The sequence below is a fragment of the Haliaeetus albicilla genome, chromosome 21 (genome assembly GCF_947461875.1).
Source record: "Haliaeetus albicilla chromosome 21, bHalAlb1.1, whole genome shotgun sequence".
In the NCBI taxonomy this organism is placed as follows: domain Eukaryota; kingdom Metazoa; phylum Chordata; class Aves; order Accipitriformes; family Accipitridae; genus Haliaeetus; species Haliaeetus albicilla.
In genome coordinates this window covers 24,396,888-24,414,387 of record NC_091503.1, presented here as the reverse complement: position 1 = coordinate 24,414,387, position 17,500 = coordinate 24,396,888, and the positions used below count along the sequence as shown (strand labels likewise).

At 36.1% G+C, this 17,500-nt stretch overlaps 1 protein-coding gene across 2 annotated transcripts in view; it reads right to left on the bottom strand.

The window, feature by feature from the left end:
* The window catches only part of ATP9B (ATPase phospholipid transporting 9B (putative)), a 169,333-nt gene that overhangs the window by 43,041 nt on the left and 108,792 nt on the right, over positions 1–17,500 (bottom strand). For both annotated transcript variants that reach the window (XM_069809226.1, XM_069809227.1), the window contains exons 12-13: positions 11,082–11,242; positions 780–922 (exon numbers count right to left, since the gene is read on the bottom strand). In XM_069809226.1, coding sequence (XP_069665327.1) covers positions 780–922; positions 11,082–11,242 — 304 coding nt within the window. The remainder of the gene's footprint in view (positions 1–779; positions 923–11,081; positions 11,243–17,500) is intronic.

The following is a 17,500-nucleotide window of genomic DNA, read 5'->3' as shown; positions in this document are numbered from 1 at the left end:
TTCAATCTCAGGAAAGAACCAAGAAAGGAGAAGAAACACTGTATTTGCTACAGAACTTAACTTGTTATTTATTATGATCTTTTCCAAAATAAACTTTAAGATTCCTTAAATACATCCAGAATTAAGAGCATAGTAAGACTGTAACAAGTTTCAGTCGTACTGCAAGCTATTACTACTTCACACACTTACCTACCTTCTGATCCTGGTAAGGGTTGGGCTTTCCAGCATACCAGGTCAGGTATAGTAACAGGTTACAGTTATGAAGATGAAAACATACAACAGCTCTAGGACTGGTCTTTGTAACGTAAAGAGCAACTAACTTCACGGGGATAACAGATGTCATGTTGGAGGCTGATCTTATGACTTGTTTTGGAAATGACTTGCTCTCTTGAAGGCCATTCTTCACTGTTACTATCGTACAATATTGCAGTAGAAATGAGGTGCAGAATAAAATAGCATCCTGAGTGCTAATCCAGAGTCTTTTCGGAGTAAGATATATAGTACTCTTACTAATGCTATCCAGTGTCCTGTTACTATAGCAGGAGTGTTCCCACCGGAATAAATGAGATTACTGCCAAATACTGACTTCCACATGGAAGTACCGGCCTACCTAAGCCTGTTGGTACTGGTACAAAGTCCTTATACACATGCTTAAAATTTTTACTGAAAAATAAAAATCAGTAGTCTAAATCTACTCTTACATTAACATATTCAAATATAGAATAAAGTTTAGAAATTTTATAAAAGTCATCGTATTTCAGAATTGTAACCTGATATACCTGTTTTATCCGTTAGTAAATAAACTAATCGTCCCAACTCTTCTGGTATGGTGCTAGTTCGAACAACTGTTCCAGGAATATTGTCATCTTTCATAATCATCCACCCATAGGCTGCCTTACCCATGTCCAAGTTCACACGTAAACTGCAAAGGAAATTTATACCATAATCAGTGTGAATAGTAGGCAAAGTGAAAGTTATAACCATAAAAATAAAACTAGAAGCTCTTTTTAGGATACCTGAAAAAAAAACCTTAAAACTATACGCAACAAAAATTTTGGAACAATGCTTTTTTTATGTGTTTGTAGAGTACATATCACATTAGAAATTCAGGCTCCATCAGACTTTTAGAAGCTACTGCAATACAAACAAATGCAATACCATGCCTTCTCCATGGACAGATTACAAGACTTTGTGGAGATTCTTGACAGAATTACATTACTACACTTATACAGATGAGATTATTATATACACTTTATCAACAAGACCAGATTGCTATTCAAGTCACAGTTTTTATCTGTTAAAAAAAAAACCAAAACCAAAACCCCACCACCTACATTTTCTTTATGATGTGAAAGTACAAATATTTTTGTACCTCTTCAAGTCACTGTTTTTTCAAAAAACTATTTTTTCTTTAGGAAAGTACAACTATATTTGTCAACTTCTCTTTCCCACCACAACCAACCAACAATGCTGCTTGTCCTTCCCAAAATATAGTTACAGAGGCTCTCTACTGCAAAAAGAGAGTAGTGCCCAAGCAGTGAAACGTACCCTCATGTGATAACATGTGGGCTGCAGTTGCTACTGCCAGCAGCAATAAGGAACCTTTGGGTAGCTCTGTACTAGAAACTTAATTTGCAGCAAGTTTTCCTGATTAAACATAGAAGTGCAAAATCAAAAGTATTTTTCTTCCAGTTCACTCGGTGTCTACATATTTTTTTTGTTAATATTTCCATGTCTACGTCATACAAGAATCAATTGCCCTTGCACCTTGTATTCCTATGTTATAATAAAAAAGTCTTCACTCATGCTGATCATAGATACCTTTAATCACAATGCTCTTCCCCCCAAATAAATGCTCCAACTCAAAACTCTATGCCACCTTGATCTAAAACTTTAACACGCTACTTTCCTTTAGCTATTCACCACGTTCGTGCTACCATGTCAGAGGAACAGTGACTAAGGAATAGGTACATGTTCATTGCTGTTGACTCTGCTCTAACAGAAATACTGAAAAAACAGCTAGGAAAGTGGCTACGTGGACTATTTGTAGCTAACTTGCCCAGGGCACAGGACTCAAAGTCCCAAGTTCAGTAGCAGGTTTACAGTAACATGACTCTTAAAACTCTTCAAACGTATCTATCAAGGTCAAAATACCGCTAATGCTCTTCAGACCTTTTTTAACAGTCCTGAAGTGCTGCTTTACAGCATAACCAAAACAGCAGCCACCAACAGTTTTTGTCTGTCCTCTTGCAATCACAGTGACAGATTGATTGTGAATTACCCGAGCTAACAGCGAAGGGAACAGTGAGTCACAAACTGCAATATCCCATAAAGAAGAGATGAATTTAACTAGAATTGTGAGAACATCTGAAATTTCAACACACACTGAGAAAATTCAGTTTATTCCACATCCCCTCTTTCCTTCCCCTTTGTACAGCAGAAGACAACACATGTTCCAGCACAAAAAGAAACAAGCCTTTTTCCCACAAGATACTTGACCATTCAAGATGGTCTTTTGCTCTTTACCTAGCTCTTATTTTCCCATTAAAATCATCAGCAGCAGGAAACTAGCCTTTTACCTGGTGATATACCCCAATTAGTTTTGCAGTATCATACCTAATTTCAGCTGCCTTCAGACACACAAATAAACGTAAAAAAAAAAAAAAATTAGGACAGACAACAGAGGAAGGACTCTACCAGATTCTTTTTATTGAAAATGCTACAGTATAACAAGGAGAAAAATACTGGAAGTCACTTGCCTCACACTGTTTAACTACAGTTTTATGCTGTCTTACTCAGTCCAGAGCGAGTACTGAGCAACCAGTATGATGTATATCCGTTAACTTGCAGAGTTAGAATATAAGAATCAATGTAACACACTTTACACTGAGATATGTATTAGTCAACAGAAGGAACAGCAAAAGATTTACTACTCTACGGGAAGGCAACCTGCTAGTTAGCCTGCCAAGTACAAAGGATGCTGACTAGCTTGAGAAAAGAAACACGAGCACACTTACTTTATTTAAGAACAGCCAGGAGTAAGCAGAGTAAGTGAAGGATGAAAGCTGCTCATCACGCCACTTCAAAGAGGCATTTGGGCTATAAATAGTTTTTTTCTGCCTGGGCAACCGAGACAGGAATTCTGTGATAAAAGCTCTATTTAAGAGCTGCAATCTCAGGTACATGGCACACAGAGAGAAATCCACATGGCTGCTCTACCAGTGGAGACCTACAAAGTCATCCAGATAGCAAAAACTGTACTTCAGTAAGATTAAATCAGAAAAGTCTCTCAAAGCTGAAGTGCAGTTCCCATCTTCACTTGCATCTTTTATAAGAGTGTGTGTTACCCTGGTTTTGATGTTCTAAACACTCTCTACATGAATTTAATTATAATCTCACTTAAATATAATTTAAAGGTAAGAAAAAAAAAAAAAGACAGCTTCTCTTGCTGAGCGGTGAGGAGAAATCTGTATTTCAAAGCATCAAGGCATTTTAGGAAATACCCTAGCTTTCCAGCATGCACTACATGGAACAAAGTGTACCCCCTTTATGCTGATGGACGTAATAGAAAGCTGGCACCACTGGCCTCCAGAGAAATAACATCTCCCCAATGACTCCCCAAGACAGCTTTCTGGCACACAGAGAGATATTGAGTACATGCTTGAATTGTTAAGATGAGTAAGGAATTAAACAGGAATAAAATAATAATAATAAAAAAAACAATCAAAAAATGAAGGCTATCGATGCATTTTTAGTATTAATTCTAAAATTTGTACACTGTATCCTGCTCTGACTTCCTTCACTTAGAGCTTGTTGTCTTAGAGGAAAATTTTGTCTTTGAAATCATTGTAGCCATCACCTAGCACATTACGGACACTGTCGTTAACACTAAAAATGATGGAGGCCTGTTAATACTGAGTTTGCTTTCAAAACTAGAAGTCTCTCCAACAGAGCTTCACAGGAACAGATAGAAATACTTGACTGAAAAGTCCAAGAATTTTTACACAATAAAAGAAGGAGATACTAAGCTTACTCAACACCAAGCTATTGTAGTGCCTGACAATATTATCCTTTGTGGACTTTAAGAAACCTTGTTATAGAACCAAAAACATTTTAAATTCACCAGTTTTTAAATCCTTCTCAATTTCATCCAATTTTAGACTCCATACATATCATTTATTAATGCACAGAACAGCATCACATGTAGCATTAGCACATTGTTGCATCAGTAACACTAATTTTTAGCAAACCAATTAACATGCAATCTTCAGACACAGCATGTTAATATTGATTGCAGAGAACAGGCATATTTAGTGAACATAATAGTGTGAAGTTTCTTGTCTCTCAACATCAGCACTAGTTACCCTAGAGCAGGCAAACCTAAGGCAACTTTTATCCAACTTGGGGATTTATTCTACCAAGAGCCAGCATGGCATTTCTCTGCAATTCAGCTTCAGAACGAATCAACAACACATTTCAGAATCCACACTTCTTTTTACTACTAGTTAAAACCAGATACTTTTGCTTTTATTCCCTCAAAAACATCAGGAGTGTTTTAGGTTAAACAAATTAATATTTACAGGACTGCTGAACTTCATTTTCTCCCAAATTGTAATGACATTAGGTCCCTTTATAAAGATTTCTGATTTTGTTTTTTAGCCAAAATAGACACATTTGCCAATAAGCAAGGGCCTTCACTGAGAAAGTTTCAGACAAATACATTTAGAAACTCCAGAAACATTCTGCCTTTCACGACTCAGTGAAAAGCAATCAAGACGTAATGAAGTTAGCAAAGACAATTTTGTGAACAGTGATACTGTGCCTAATAAAATTCAAGTATGAATTTGAATCAAAATCGTATGATAGTTTTACTCGAGCTTTGGTGGGCAGGAAGAACTTCCCGAGAAGCTCTGTGTATAAGCAGAAGTTTCGCAGCAAAAACCAAAGCCCTGCCAAAATTCCAGATGCAGTATGAGCACCTGTAGTGGTATCCAATTTTTAAAATAAATGAAGTAATTGAGATGATATCTTGTTAATTTTCAGGGCTTCTAAGTGAAATACTGAAAATCATATTTGGGTCATGTTAGTACCCAAAACTGTACCCAATCCCCTATGGCTATACCGCTTAACCTTCCTATATCCCTTACTCTTGAAACAGCCTTAAACTATACACAGATATACACCTTATTTACAATCTAGAAAACAATACGGAGTAATTTTAACGTTACTGGTCAAGAAACAACCAAGAGTGTTTTAACTTCAATATGTCTGGAAAGTTAAATCTTCACAGAAAGTGATTTTTGGAGCCTGACAACTTCTATTAGCTGGCACTAAACAACTAAAAATAGAACAAAACAGAAGTTACTTCTTTTAAACACAATATTTCATCAAGAGCTAAATAAATAAAAAATCAGCCCATAGCTCATCCCTTTATTTTTTCCTAATTCCCCTCCTCCTGTATTTTATTTGGAGATGAAATTTCAATATAATACTCTTTTTGTGATTAGCTCACTATATACATTTTTATTTAGTTTTCTCTGCTATCTGTCTGATACTCCAAAGAAAAACCTCAGATCTGTGTTCTTGTTTGCTTCATAATTGGTCTTAGTAGTTCTCTTGGACTAATTTTTCTAAATTTTGTCTATTATGTAAGCATATAAAAGGAAATGAAAGAAGGTACACATAACGCTGTACATAAAACCCAGGCAATGAATGTAACTTTAAAAGAGAACTCAATCCCACACATTTGTGCTTAAATATGTGTGGCAAAAAAAATGCATATCAACCCTGTATTGCTATAGCGACTGTGGCACACGCGGTTTTTCAAGGGCCACATGCAACCTAGGTACAGCTAATTAGATGTTGTAACACAGGTAGAACTTAAAACCTCAGGAGGAAATCTGGGGAATAATTAATGAGAAAATTAATCTATGAATTTCTTACAGGCTGAAAACACAGTAGAGTCCAAAATACAAATAGAATGCATGTCAAACGAGCACCTTGGCACAAGAGATGTGGCATATGCAGTTCAGAATAACAATAATTGCTTCCTATTAAAAATGTTTCTTTGTTATCTTCACATTTATCAGGTCAGATGCCTTCTTTCATTAAGCCTCTTGCACAATGGCAACAATATTGACACCAGATGTCTAAGACAAATAATTTTTAAAACACGAATATTTTTAGTGTATTCCAGACAAATTTGGCATTACTTACTGTAATACTATTAGATTAAAACCAGAAAAAAAACTAGGAGCAAACAGGCAATGTTGCAAGGTTAGAAATGAAAAAGATCTACTGCAATACATCAGTTAAAAAAATGACTTCTTTTTTTAAAACTGGTTGTGCTTTCTCTATGTAGCGTGAATACCAGACATTGTAAGAAAAGCACAAAGCTAGCTCAGGCAGTAGTACGGCACCACACTGGGCAGCATAAGACTTACTCTTAGCATGAGAGGCACACACCATAGGCCCTGTTGCATGAAGAAGTCAAAATTAGTTTGTAAAATACCAAGCAGCTTCATATAGTATTTTTCAGTCTCTATATAGATTGCATTATATATCATGGTATGGTATAGAAGCATAATACACATTTATAAGGACTGCTTAAACTACTTTATGAGCAGCTCTTTAGCTCTTCCACCCTGAAAGCTTTGCATCATGTATCTAAAATATATTCTGCCTGTATATGTGAGACTACATATACTGATACTCTCACATCTACAGGTTATACAGATTAGAACTCCAACAGGGACAGCACAAACTACAATAGCTGCTCGCTGCTGTTATAGGCATTACAGTCCTGCATAGGCGTGAGTTCCCCGGATCTCAGGAATACACAGCAGCACACTGAATAAAACCTCCTTTTTCATATTTGTATGGTCTGGGATTTGATTGGCTATTAATGAATTTCAGATACAAGACTCCCTAGCAGTGTTTTCCTCACTGCCCACTGAAAACAGACTGACATAACCTGAATGACCTTCTTTAAATGCTCCTTAAAGACCCAGAAAAAAGCAGCCGGGAGCCAGGTAGTGCCCCAAAACTTTACCACTTAAGTGCAAGGCAGTTCCTTCCGAACGTTTGGGACAGCTTATTTTGGCAGAATGGCTCCGTGCTCAGGAGCCTTGGGGTGTCTGAAGGAAAGGATAAAAGACATTTCAGCTTCTGTGTACACCAAAACTAAAGGATCCTCCTAAAAAGACAGCTGATTAAGCCCCTGTCAAGCCAGCTTTAAACTGCTACTAAATATAAAGCCTGGACCATACATATTTTTACCAGATCCCCAGTCAGTACCTTATCATTTTATGGTAAATCCTCTACATTTCTTAACAGCTGGGCAGAAGCATGTACAGCTACAGGACTCGCATGCCTGTGTACGCGAGGCAGTAATTTCGCTGAACACTGCCTGGCGAAGCCTAAATTATCTTGAAAAAAACCACCACCCCAACTTTCTTGGCTACATTTTGGGCGGACGCAGACCAAAAAGAATCACAGTAATAGAGTCAAACTGGGTAACCAGGTACAAGATAGTATAACAATGACAAAGCTTTACCTCATCTTCCTCCGCCTGAGGTGCTGACTTTTCATTAGTGTGACTGGTTTTGCCCTCTGGCCTTTGTCACTCAGAAAATAAATAATCCAAAAAAACACAAGGTGTTCAACAAAAGGACCTTACTATTTAAAAAAAAAAAAAAAAAGAAAAAAAAAAAGAAAAGGAAACACCACAGGCCTAAGAACTTCCATGCTGGTATCACAAAGAGCAGCAGCATGGATATCTGAGGACACACGCTCCCCCAGCCTATGTGATAACTGCACTAGGTGACATAGTCAGGCAAGATCTCGTAAACTAATGGAGAATGTATTTCAATCAATGATTTTATTTAAAACAAGTAATGAAATGGTCTCAGTGACACTTGAGGAACCTATGGATAGCCATTAATGCATCTCAAACTGGCTAGAGCCAACTAGAAAAAAGCCTAAGAATACAGAGGAACATGGAAAAACTCAGAGAATGGGTGAGCATAATCCTAGAGAGATTTATTTTGGTTTGGATAGTCTGTCAAGTACTGCTTTCTATCCTCCTTTCCCAATAAATCTGAAGAAATTAAAATAGATTAACTTTGTAGGGAGACAGATTGCCTACAGAGGCTCCCTGGGCTATGCTTCCTCCAAAGGGGAAGAAGAAACGTCAATTAGAGAAGAGTCATTTTTTAAGGGTCAAACATTTCTCGGGGTATGGGGCTGTTCAAAACATTTTGTGCATAATAGTTCTAACTTACAAGCACTTAAGAGCTGGGCTAAGCTTTCAATGTTTGTTTACTACTACTTTTTCTCCATTTTGCTTGATTCCTTGTACACTACAGAATGTGTGCAATGTTGTGGGCTGGGATTTTTTTTTTGGGGGGTGGCAGGCATTGGTTGTTGGGGTAGTTTTTGTTTGGTTGTGTTGGGGTTTTTTTCTACAGTTGCTTTATGTTCATGCTTGTGAAGTCTTACATGCCCCATGGTTAATACCCTTCACACAGTGAAGCAACATTGATCTAGAGGAATATTGAGGATGCAGCTGAATCACAAGGAACTAGCTGGTCCCAGGGCAAAAAAAAAAAGGTCCTCTTCCTATCAATTATAGGAGATACTGTGCAGAGATCAGTTAAACTCTGCTAACAGTTAGTTACCTCCTCCTGATGATCTTCACCAAACATGTTTGGCCATGGAAAATTATTTTTATTGCATACCTAGAATTTCCCTTGCCCTGCAAACCAAAATCCAAACAGAACTGCAAAAAAGCTCTGTATTTAGAAACTTCCTGAATTCTCTAAAACCATCAATCAACACATTTCATGCATGCATGAGTTCAGATATACTTTGCCTCTAACCAGTCAATCCTACTCTCCCATGCTCATTTCCTTTACCTGTGAAAAGTTCATTATTTCCCCCATACAGCTATTTTAAAAATAATGAGAGGACACAACACCTGGTGCTTCAGCATCATTAGTCTTGCAATTTTCATCTCCAAGAGTTCACACTCCAAATACAGCCTAAAGAATAAGTTATTTCCATACTTAACATCCAGAAGAGAGGAAGAGAAGTATAGTTATATTTGAACAGCGGCATGACTGGAGCTGTTTATTTTGCTGACAGTGTGGGAAGCGACCCTGTATACGAATGATCTGAGTTGAAGAAAACTTGGTATAGAAATAAGATAAACCTCTAGAGGAAAAAGCATTCTCTGATAGATTCCTATCTGATCTTCCATAGAGTAACTATATGGTCCATCTCAAAACTAAACCAATCACATTTTCTACTACTTCCACTTCGCCTATTATCTCCCACAAGCAATTGAAAAATGGGATTGGGTGTATCCTAGAAATTATTTTTGGAAAAGAACTATCCCACAAGTCCACTAAACAACTCTTAAGTTGAAAATGAGCTGCTCAATCAACATGTTTTTCAGTGGAGTATGTTGAACTGTCAATATAGAGTCAAATTTACTTACACCACCTATATGCTCTTAATCCTCTTGCATCTAGTAACAAAGATATATCTGTCCTTTAACCATTTTAATAAGTTTTGGCTTAGTATGTTTATTATGGAAGAACACGGTGACTGACAAGTGATCCTTTATGCTCTTAGCTCATTTTTCCTTTCCCCTACATGTCTTTGATGATTAAGTGCGTCTTTCAGCAATACGCAGACTTTACTTATCACTTGAATGCAGCACTTTTTGCCTCTTCACACGGATAAGTTACTTAATACTCAGTAACTGTGTGGGTACGGGGCAAATGACGACATGACCTGAACAGCAGCATCATACAAGCAGTAAGGGAGTTATGACAACAACAGTGTTTAGAAATCACAACATTGAAATATGAATGTGTAAATAAAAAACAAGAGCTAGTTAAAGGAAGTGGAAACTGTTCTAAGATGACTAGTTTCTACAATGAGGTCTCCTCAACTCCCCAGGGGATTTGCTGGAAGCTTCTCCTTCAACTTCCCAACAGAATCAGTCACTCTTGCAACACAAAAATAGTATGAAAATACAGGTCCTTTAAGTTATAAAACCTTAAGAGAGATACTTCCTGAGTATCAAATTGCTCAAATAAGATAGTTTCCTTCACATAGACACGTACTTAAAAAATGTGAACACAGTAACACATAAATCATGTAAGCTTAGATTAAAATACCTAATGAAATCCTTTTTTTTTTTTTTTAATACTACATGAATTTAAATATTGTGTTCAAACCTGAGGAGATAGGTCTTAAACCTGTCTACAGTTTAGTTGCTGCTAACTCTGCAGCTAGCCACTGGGCTTACTGAATGATGTATCTCAAACTGAAGAGTTTCAGAGAGCATCTAAAATTAACAATCACCTTAATCTAAACACTGGGTATTTTAACAGGAGAGAATATTTCCATTTTGTAAAGGAAATACCCACTCAGGGGAAAAAAAAAAAAATTCATTTCAGAGTCAGTGTTCTCACTTCTGTGTCCACAGAAGACTTGATTACACACATGGGTATTATTTCCTGTTCCAGTTTATCTGCAATTTGAATATACAGTACTCATGCTTAATGAATTAATTAATTCAGGGCAAGTCTCTACTTGGTTACACATGTTAAAAGTCCTCTCATTGTAAAAGTGCACCTACATTATTCAGCCAATTTAAATTAATCATTGTTGTAGTAAAAGGTCTGTATTTTAACCAGAGAAATGGAACCTTTTCAGTATTTAAGGCATTAAAAATAAAATTCCAAAATATACCTAACAGTTCATTTAAATGCACGTTTCCTAAAACCACATTCTCAGATATACCAAGATTGTATCCTTATTAATAAATTTATGCTAGTAAAGGATTAGATATCCTGATTACTCCAGCAAGATTAACATTATACAAAAAAATACAACAGTATTGTTTTCTGTACAGTGATCCTTCAAGAATCAGCAGATTTGTTGGCACCTTCTCCTTCAGCTTCCTGATAAGATCAATTTCCTTCTCAATGAGAAGCAAGTATAAATTTCAAGAAAGCCACATTCAGTGAAATTAGACATCTGTGTTTTTCTTTCAGTCTTATACATACCTGATCGGGATGATATAGGAAAACAGGAGGAGGAACCGGAAAAGGTTGCGATACCATGGGCCTACAAATCCTTGCAAGGTTACCATAACAACTGATAGTGCAACTAAAGCCAAAAACAGGGCTTTGGTCAGTTGATTCAGCTCCAGATCCAGCAAGCCAACCTAGAGGAAGAAGTATAAATCAAGTTAGTCATTAGTTTTTCTTCAACTGACACTTTGCAGTGCAAACAATCAGGTATTATTGGCTTTTTTTATTCCTACCTATTAAAAATCCAAGCACTTGTAACAATTAACTGCATTTTGATAACCGAATTGATTATTGTTCCTATGCTGGCATGCAAGAGATGGTCCGTGGTTACAGGACAGTAACAAGTCCCGGAACCAGTGCGAACTATCCCAGCCAGTTTGGAATGCCTTTACATCTCACACGTCTCTCCCCCATCCCCTGATCCAGGACAGGAACAGAGGAGGGCCAGGAGAAAAGGCAATTAAAGATCAACAAATGAGCAGGAACGCTTTCCTTCTGTCACGCATGCAGCAAAAATGCTGGCGCTGTATATTTGTAGGGTAGCTACTGCTCGTTTACTGCTAGAAGATCAAAAACCTGGTAGATTCAAGAATCGACGGACAAACGTGACCGAGCTACCTTCTCATTCACAAAACTAGTGTACCGTAACTTGTAACTGTACTCCAAAGGGGTCTGTAAATCTGACCTAATTTCATAGAAATAATTTTTAATTGTATGAAGCTTTCAGTTATTTTAACATAATAATAAACAACAACAATCAAGTAGAATATCCATTTTCCAACCAAAATAGCAAAACAGAGCTTCAACTTTTCCTGAGTAAAAAGGTATTTGATTTAGAACCATTTTAGCAAAAACACTGAGAGGCTCTCTTTCATCTACTGTTTCTCATGAAAAAAATATTTTTAAGCTATGTAACTAAGACTCTCACCATTTCAATAATGTATGCTGTAAGCTAAGTATATATACTCCGCTTTTTGGGATGCTCTTGCAGTCAGTAAAATATGTGGGAAAATTATGTCAGGAAGAGTTTCCTAGGCCCCATCACAGATGCCCCTTTTATCTCCAAGTCTTGCCAGTAAGACCAGTAAAACATAACACTTCCTTAGATAACAAACAGTCTGCAAAAGAACCACTTTAAATATAGTTCTTCAAAATTCCAGCAATCTTGCTTACACATGGGCTGTCCCTTCCCTAGAGAACCAGGCAGCTGAAGACCACAGCGGCTGATTTATCAGCTGCATTTAAAAAGCAGCACAACGAGGACAAATATCTTGCAATTTCCGCTGCTTCAACTACTACATAGTTTATGCTTGAATTATTGAGAAAAATAGGTTTTTGGATTAAAATGAAGAAAAATTAAGCCAGGGAAGTAGAGCATGTTTCAAAGCCCAGATCTTTTTGCGTTGACAAAGGCAGCCTAAGTTTCAGGCCTCGCTGAGGATCAGATGAAGTCATTATTCATTCAGTCAGGGAAAAAAGACTCAATTACCTCAACCTAAAGATGCTATCAATGAATGCAAAGTGCATATTTTACTCTATTCATCCAAATCCCATTAAAAAGTGAAAGGAATGATTTAATCTGGCCTTCTAGAGTTGGTCTTTTTTTGTAATAAAATAAAGAATCACTGTCTTGCAATATGCATAACCACTACCTCACACTTTTTTTTCCTGCATCATGGTAGTGAAAGCCTATCTCTCCCCTCAGCTCCCCCCTCTGCCCTCTGTAAAAACCCCACCCCAGAATAGAAATGAATAAAGAGCTTCTTTGGAAAGAATGCCACTTTTTGGACAGAAACATTAAATTTAGTCCACTGCACACTGATACGTAGCTAATTCAAAGCATTAATACCTTTCTAATTGATGAAGACAGATGTGAATTTAAGTTTGGAATCCAACCAAAATGTGTTTGGAGAGATATTAAGAGAATAAAAAAGTCGATGATGAAAAATTTTCACACAGTAAATCTCTTGCTCAAGAACATTTGGTTTGTTACTAATAATGTCATCCTTTTTAATGTAGATCATACTATTGGCCGTAGTCAATTTTAATATTTTAATTTCCTATAGCCAAGTGAAGGCAATTGCAAAAGCCTACTTACGGCACACAAAGAAACTAAGTTTTAATAGAAATGCATTCTCCATTTCTCAAAAATTAGTTACTATAAAGTACTGAAATACACTTAATTAGTTTAATTCTGTGCCTTTCCACTTAAGCAACTTCTGCACTCAAACTAATGAAACACTGCTGACTTATCCAGACACATTTCATGTAGAAATTCAGCAATATTCTCTAGAATTCATCTGAATATTGAAAAAGTGGGTAAACTTAATTTTAACTACATTGTGATTTTATCAAAGCATTTGTAAAATATACCATCTTAAGAAAATGATTCCTTTCCTTTTGAAAATAATCATACCCTGAATAATTATGACAATATAGGAAATAGATGACTTAAGAATTGAAGTAATTTTCCACATTTATTGCTATTTCCCATATCAGAAAACCAAATTTTCTTCTACTTGTCATAATATTTGTTCTATTTGAAACAACTGTGTTAACAAAATTAAACACACCACTGGAAATTTTATTCTCCAAGGGGAAATTTGTACATAATGTCTAAGACAACCACAATAGTTTTGCAAAGGGGCTGCTCTACGATAATGAACACAATAATTGCCTGTATAATCTAAAATGCTACTAATGGCAACAACTGCAAATCCATTTAGCTCCTCTTTAATTTATGCACGAAGTTTTAAATAGCTAATGGTTCTCAGTAAAATAATGGCTTATACCATCAGTAAAAAGTATGGCATTGTCTACCTGCACCAAAAAAAGCCTATAAGTTTTTAGAATAGTTTGGTTTTGAATGAGGGAATGATTAAAAGTCTAAACCGCACATTTTGGACCACAAGGTATAAGTCATTATCTTATAAGAAAAATCTTAATTAGCAAAAGTTGAAAGCAACGAAAAAACCCAAAACTTTTCTGACTACTGAAGTCAAACACGAACAGCAATATTGCTATTGCTGCCCTAAATGCTTAACTTTTGGGAAAGGTTATCCTCTGAAACTATTATTGTAGTAATAGAACAATTCCTCTAATATTATAAAAAGTGTATTACTTGGAAAGTGAGAAAATATTTTTATGCTGGAATATTTAAATGCAAAATTCTATAATTACATGTTGCACAATGGTAAAGATTTCTCAAAATAGTCCAGTGCAGTCATTTTTTATTCAATTACAGTTTAAAGTGCATTAGAAATAACAGGCCTTTAAGGGTGCTACTTTAATATTGCTGAAGTATCTTAGGAGATACTTCCCCCTGCCACCAAATTCGTCCACAAAGGTAATTATATTTCAGTAATCAGTCCAGTTCTGCACTGACAAACACCATATTGACGACAATGAAATTTCATGGTATGTATGTTTGAGATAGACTTTGGCTTTAATTTGCATCACAAGCATAAAAATTTTCTTTCCTATTCTTAATCCATGCTCTGAACTTAACTTTATTAAACCTCGAATACTAGTCAATTATTCACGTTTTCATTAATTCTAGTCTAAACCTAGACGTAAGCAGCTATGCAAAGAGTAAGGTAAGTATTTAAAATTACTAAAATTCTAATAATATAGCTTTCTTCTTTGGGCTGACAAAAGCAAGACTGCCTAAGAAAAATGATTCATGACATTTCATAATTTACAAAAAAATAATTTTTCTATAGACTACTATATACAGTTAGCTGCATATATCTGTAACCCTATGGCTTTCTTCAATAATCTGTTAAACCTTTCCTACAGTCCCTAGGAATAATAGATTATTAATCTGTGTTTAAAGACTAAATAGACACATCATTATCTGTTTACCTTAATCTTTGACACTAAAACCATGTACAGCAACTTCAGAATCTGTAATTGTTTCTTCTTTGTTAGATCTCCTAATTTTAAGGTTATTCCTACGATTCAAATTCTTGACTGCTCGGCAATCCAGATAACCACATTAAGCTAATATAACCACGAATCAAAACAAGTAAAGCAAGTGAATTCAAGTTTAGGAAGCATCTTTCCTTAATTCACTGTACTCAAGTAAAGGTCTGACAAATACATTTCTCTACAAGCCTGTCTTGATTAACAAAAAACCCACCATATCTTGCATACAGTATGTTACACTTTTTAATCAATATCTTACTCATTCTTTTAAGCAGTTGATTCAAAGGTAGCAAAAGCAAAGAAAACACTGAAATATATAAAGTGACCATTTTGTAAAAAGTCACCTCTCTGCTTTCTCAGATCCATTTTCAAACAGCCCAATCACTTGTTCAGCTGCAAGCGCAACAATGACAAACCTTGAAAACATTTTCTGAAGCACTAAAAACCTATTACAAGTTTTATTCATTTTAGAATTAGAGCAATAATTGGGGGGGTGGGAGGGGTTCTACTTAGTAAAAATGAAATAAAGTTTAGTTATTTAGTCCACACCAGTGGAGTTATACAAAAGTAATAACCAGAAAATAGTCCATTTGATTCCGATAACTTTTTCTGTATTTCCTTTGGCAAAAAAAGTATGCATCCTTCCTGCTAGCTTTAATGCAACCCAACATCACTTTGAACAAAACGAAGTATTTGGCATTATGTTAACGTTGCAGGTTTATGGAACTGAATTACATCTATTCTACACTAATTTCAAGAAACATTTTTAGATATTTAGCATTAATTGTATCCCCAGAGAAACAAATTACAATTACTGTTCTGTATTCTTACAAAACCCAGCCATATCCAACAGACAAGCATTTAAAAGAATAGAAATATTTTAAAACCTCAAAAAGAAATACACGGTTATCATCCAAAGGAAGAAGAGTAAGCTGCAAGTAGATAATGTTGGGGTTTTTTTAATGTTTTGATGCATATTCAAAAACAGAGGCTTAAACACTGTTAAAAGCAAAATAAGTTTATTACGTTTTGAAATTACCCTTCTGACTTGCCTGTTTTTACTTCAACAGGCTATTCATAACTGCATAATATCTATGTTTGAAATAACCTAATCACTTTAGAAACAAAATTCCCTTTTGTAGCTAGTAATATCTATAATGCTAAAAGAAAACGAAGACTCAAACCTTTCTTTCTCTGCCCCCTTTATATGTCCATTTTATATTGTTGCCTTTCCAGACTCAACATCATCTGAGTTTGGATACTCAGAATGAAACTTGAAAGTCCTCTCCACGTTTTTAGAGGTGCTTAGCCCTCTCTAATTCAGTCTACTAAAATAAAAACTGTAAGTGAGCTATATCCACAACTGTACTGAAATAGTGGACTCAGTTGCTTGAAGTAAGGCACTCATTTTGACAAACACTAACCACGGATTTCATAACCTTAAGTGTGTCATCTTTTTCATTTGTGTCCTGATTTATCCTAACGCCAATGCTTTATTCTATCTGTAATAAAACATCACATTTCAAAAGATCAACATGAGAGAGATTGAAGGTGACCCATTCTTAACGCCCAGTTGACCGCATCTGCTTCTCATTAACACTTTCGCAGTTTGCTCGACTATCCCAACGTCTCTAAATATTCTTCAACCTGATGTAAAGACAGATTCTAAAAAGAGACATCTAACAAGGAAGCCAAATCTTTGATACTTGCCTCTACCTTATTTCAGTATTTGGCTGTAATTTGACTGAAGGCTGAGAAGGAGAGCGGTGGCAGTGAAAGACCTGCCATGTCCAGTTTGGGCAGCAGAGGGTGCTCCAGATTGGCACTAGCTCCTCTTTTCTACAGCTCTCTGTCCGGAATGCAGCCCCCAGCACTGTACCTTCCCAGGTCGCTTATTTCCCTCCTTTCGTTTGAAAAGTTCAGAATTATTCGAAGGGCTTTAACAATTCAGATTGTGTACCGAAACTACTACATTTCCTTCTTAGCGAAAAGTTACCCTTCGTATACCTTTATACAGTCACTGGCTTGCGCCTTAAGGTGCCCGTAGTCAGATGCTGTGCAACCTACGTTCTCTGACTTTGCTACGTATTTGTCACACAGAAGAATGATACAAACGTGCACAGAGCATATTAAGAAACTGAAAAGGTTAATGGCTCCTTAAACTCTGGCATCCATATAGGGATTGTGCTGTATTAGTTACATACCCTCCTCCTATTAGAAGCTATCAATTGAAAATGTCTTCTCAAGACCACCCATCAATTTGGAGTAATTACTTCAACAATCTAAGCTAACTAGTCATATTGGAGACTTCAACAACCAAAAGCATTCACATAGTGAAACTCTTAAGACATCCATTTTTTCAATTTAAAACAATCTAGTGCACACAAGATTTCATACAGAAGACATACAGCATTTCTAAGCACTCACAGTCCTCCTTACATCTGATCAAAATTGGTTAAGACATG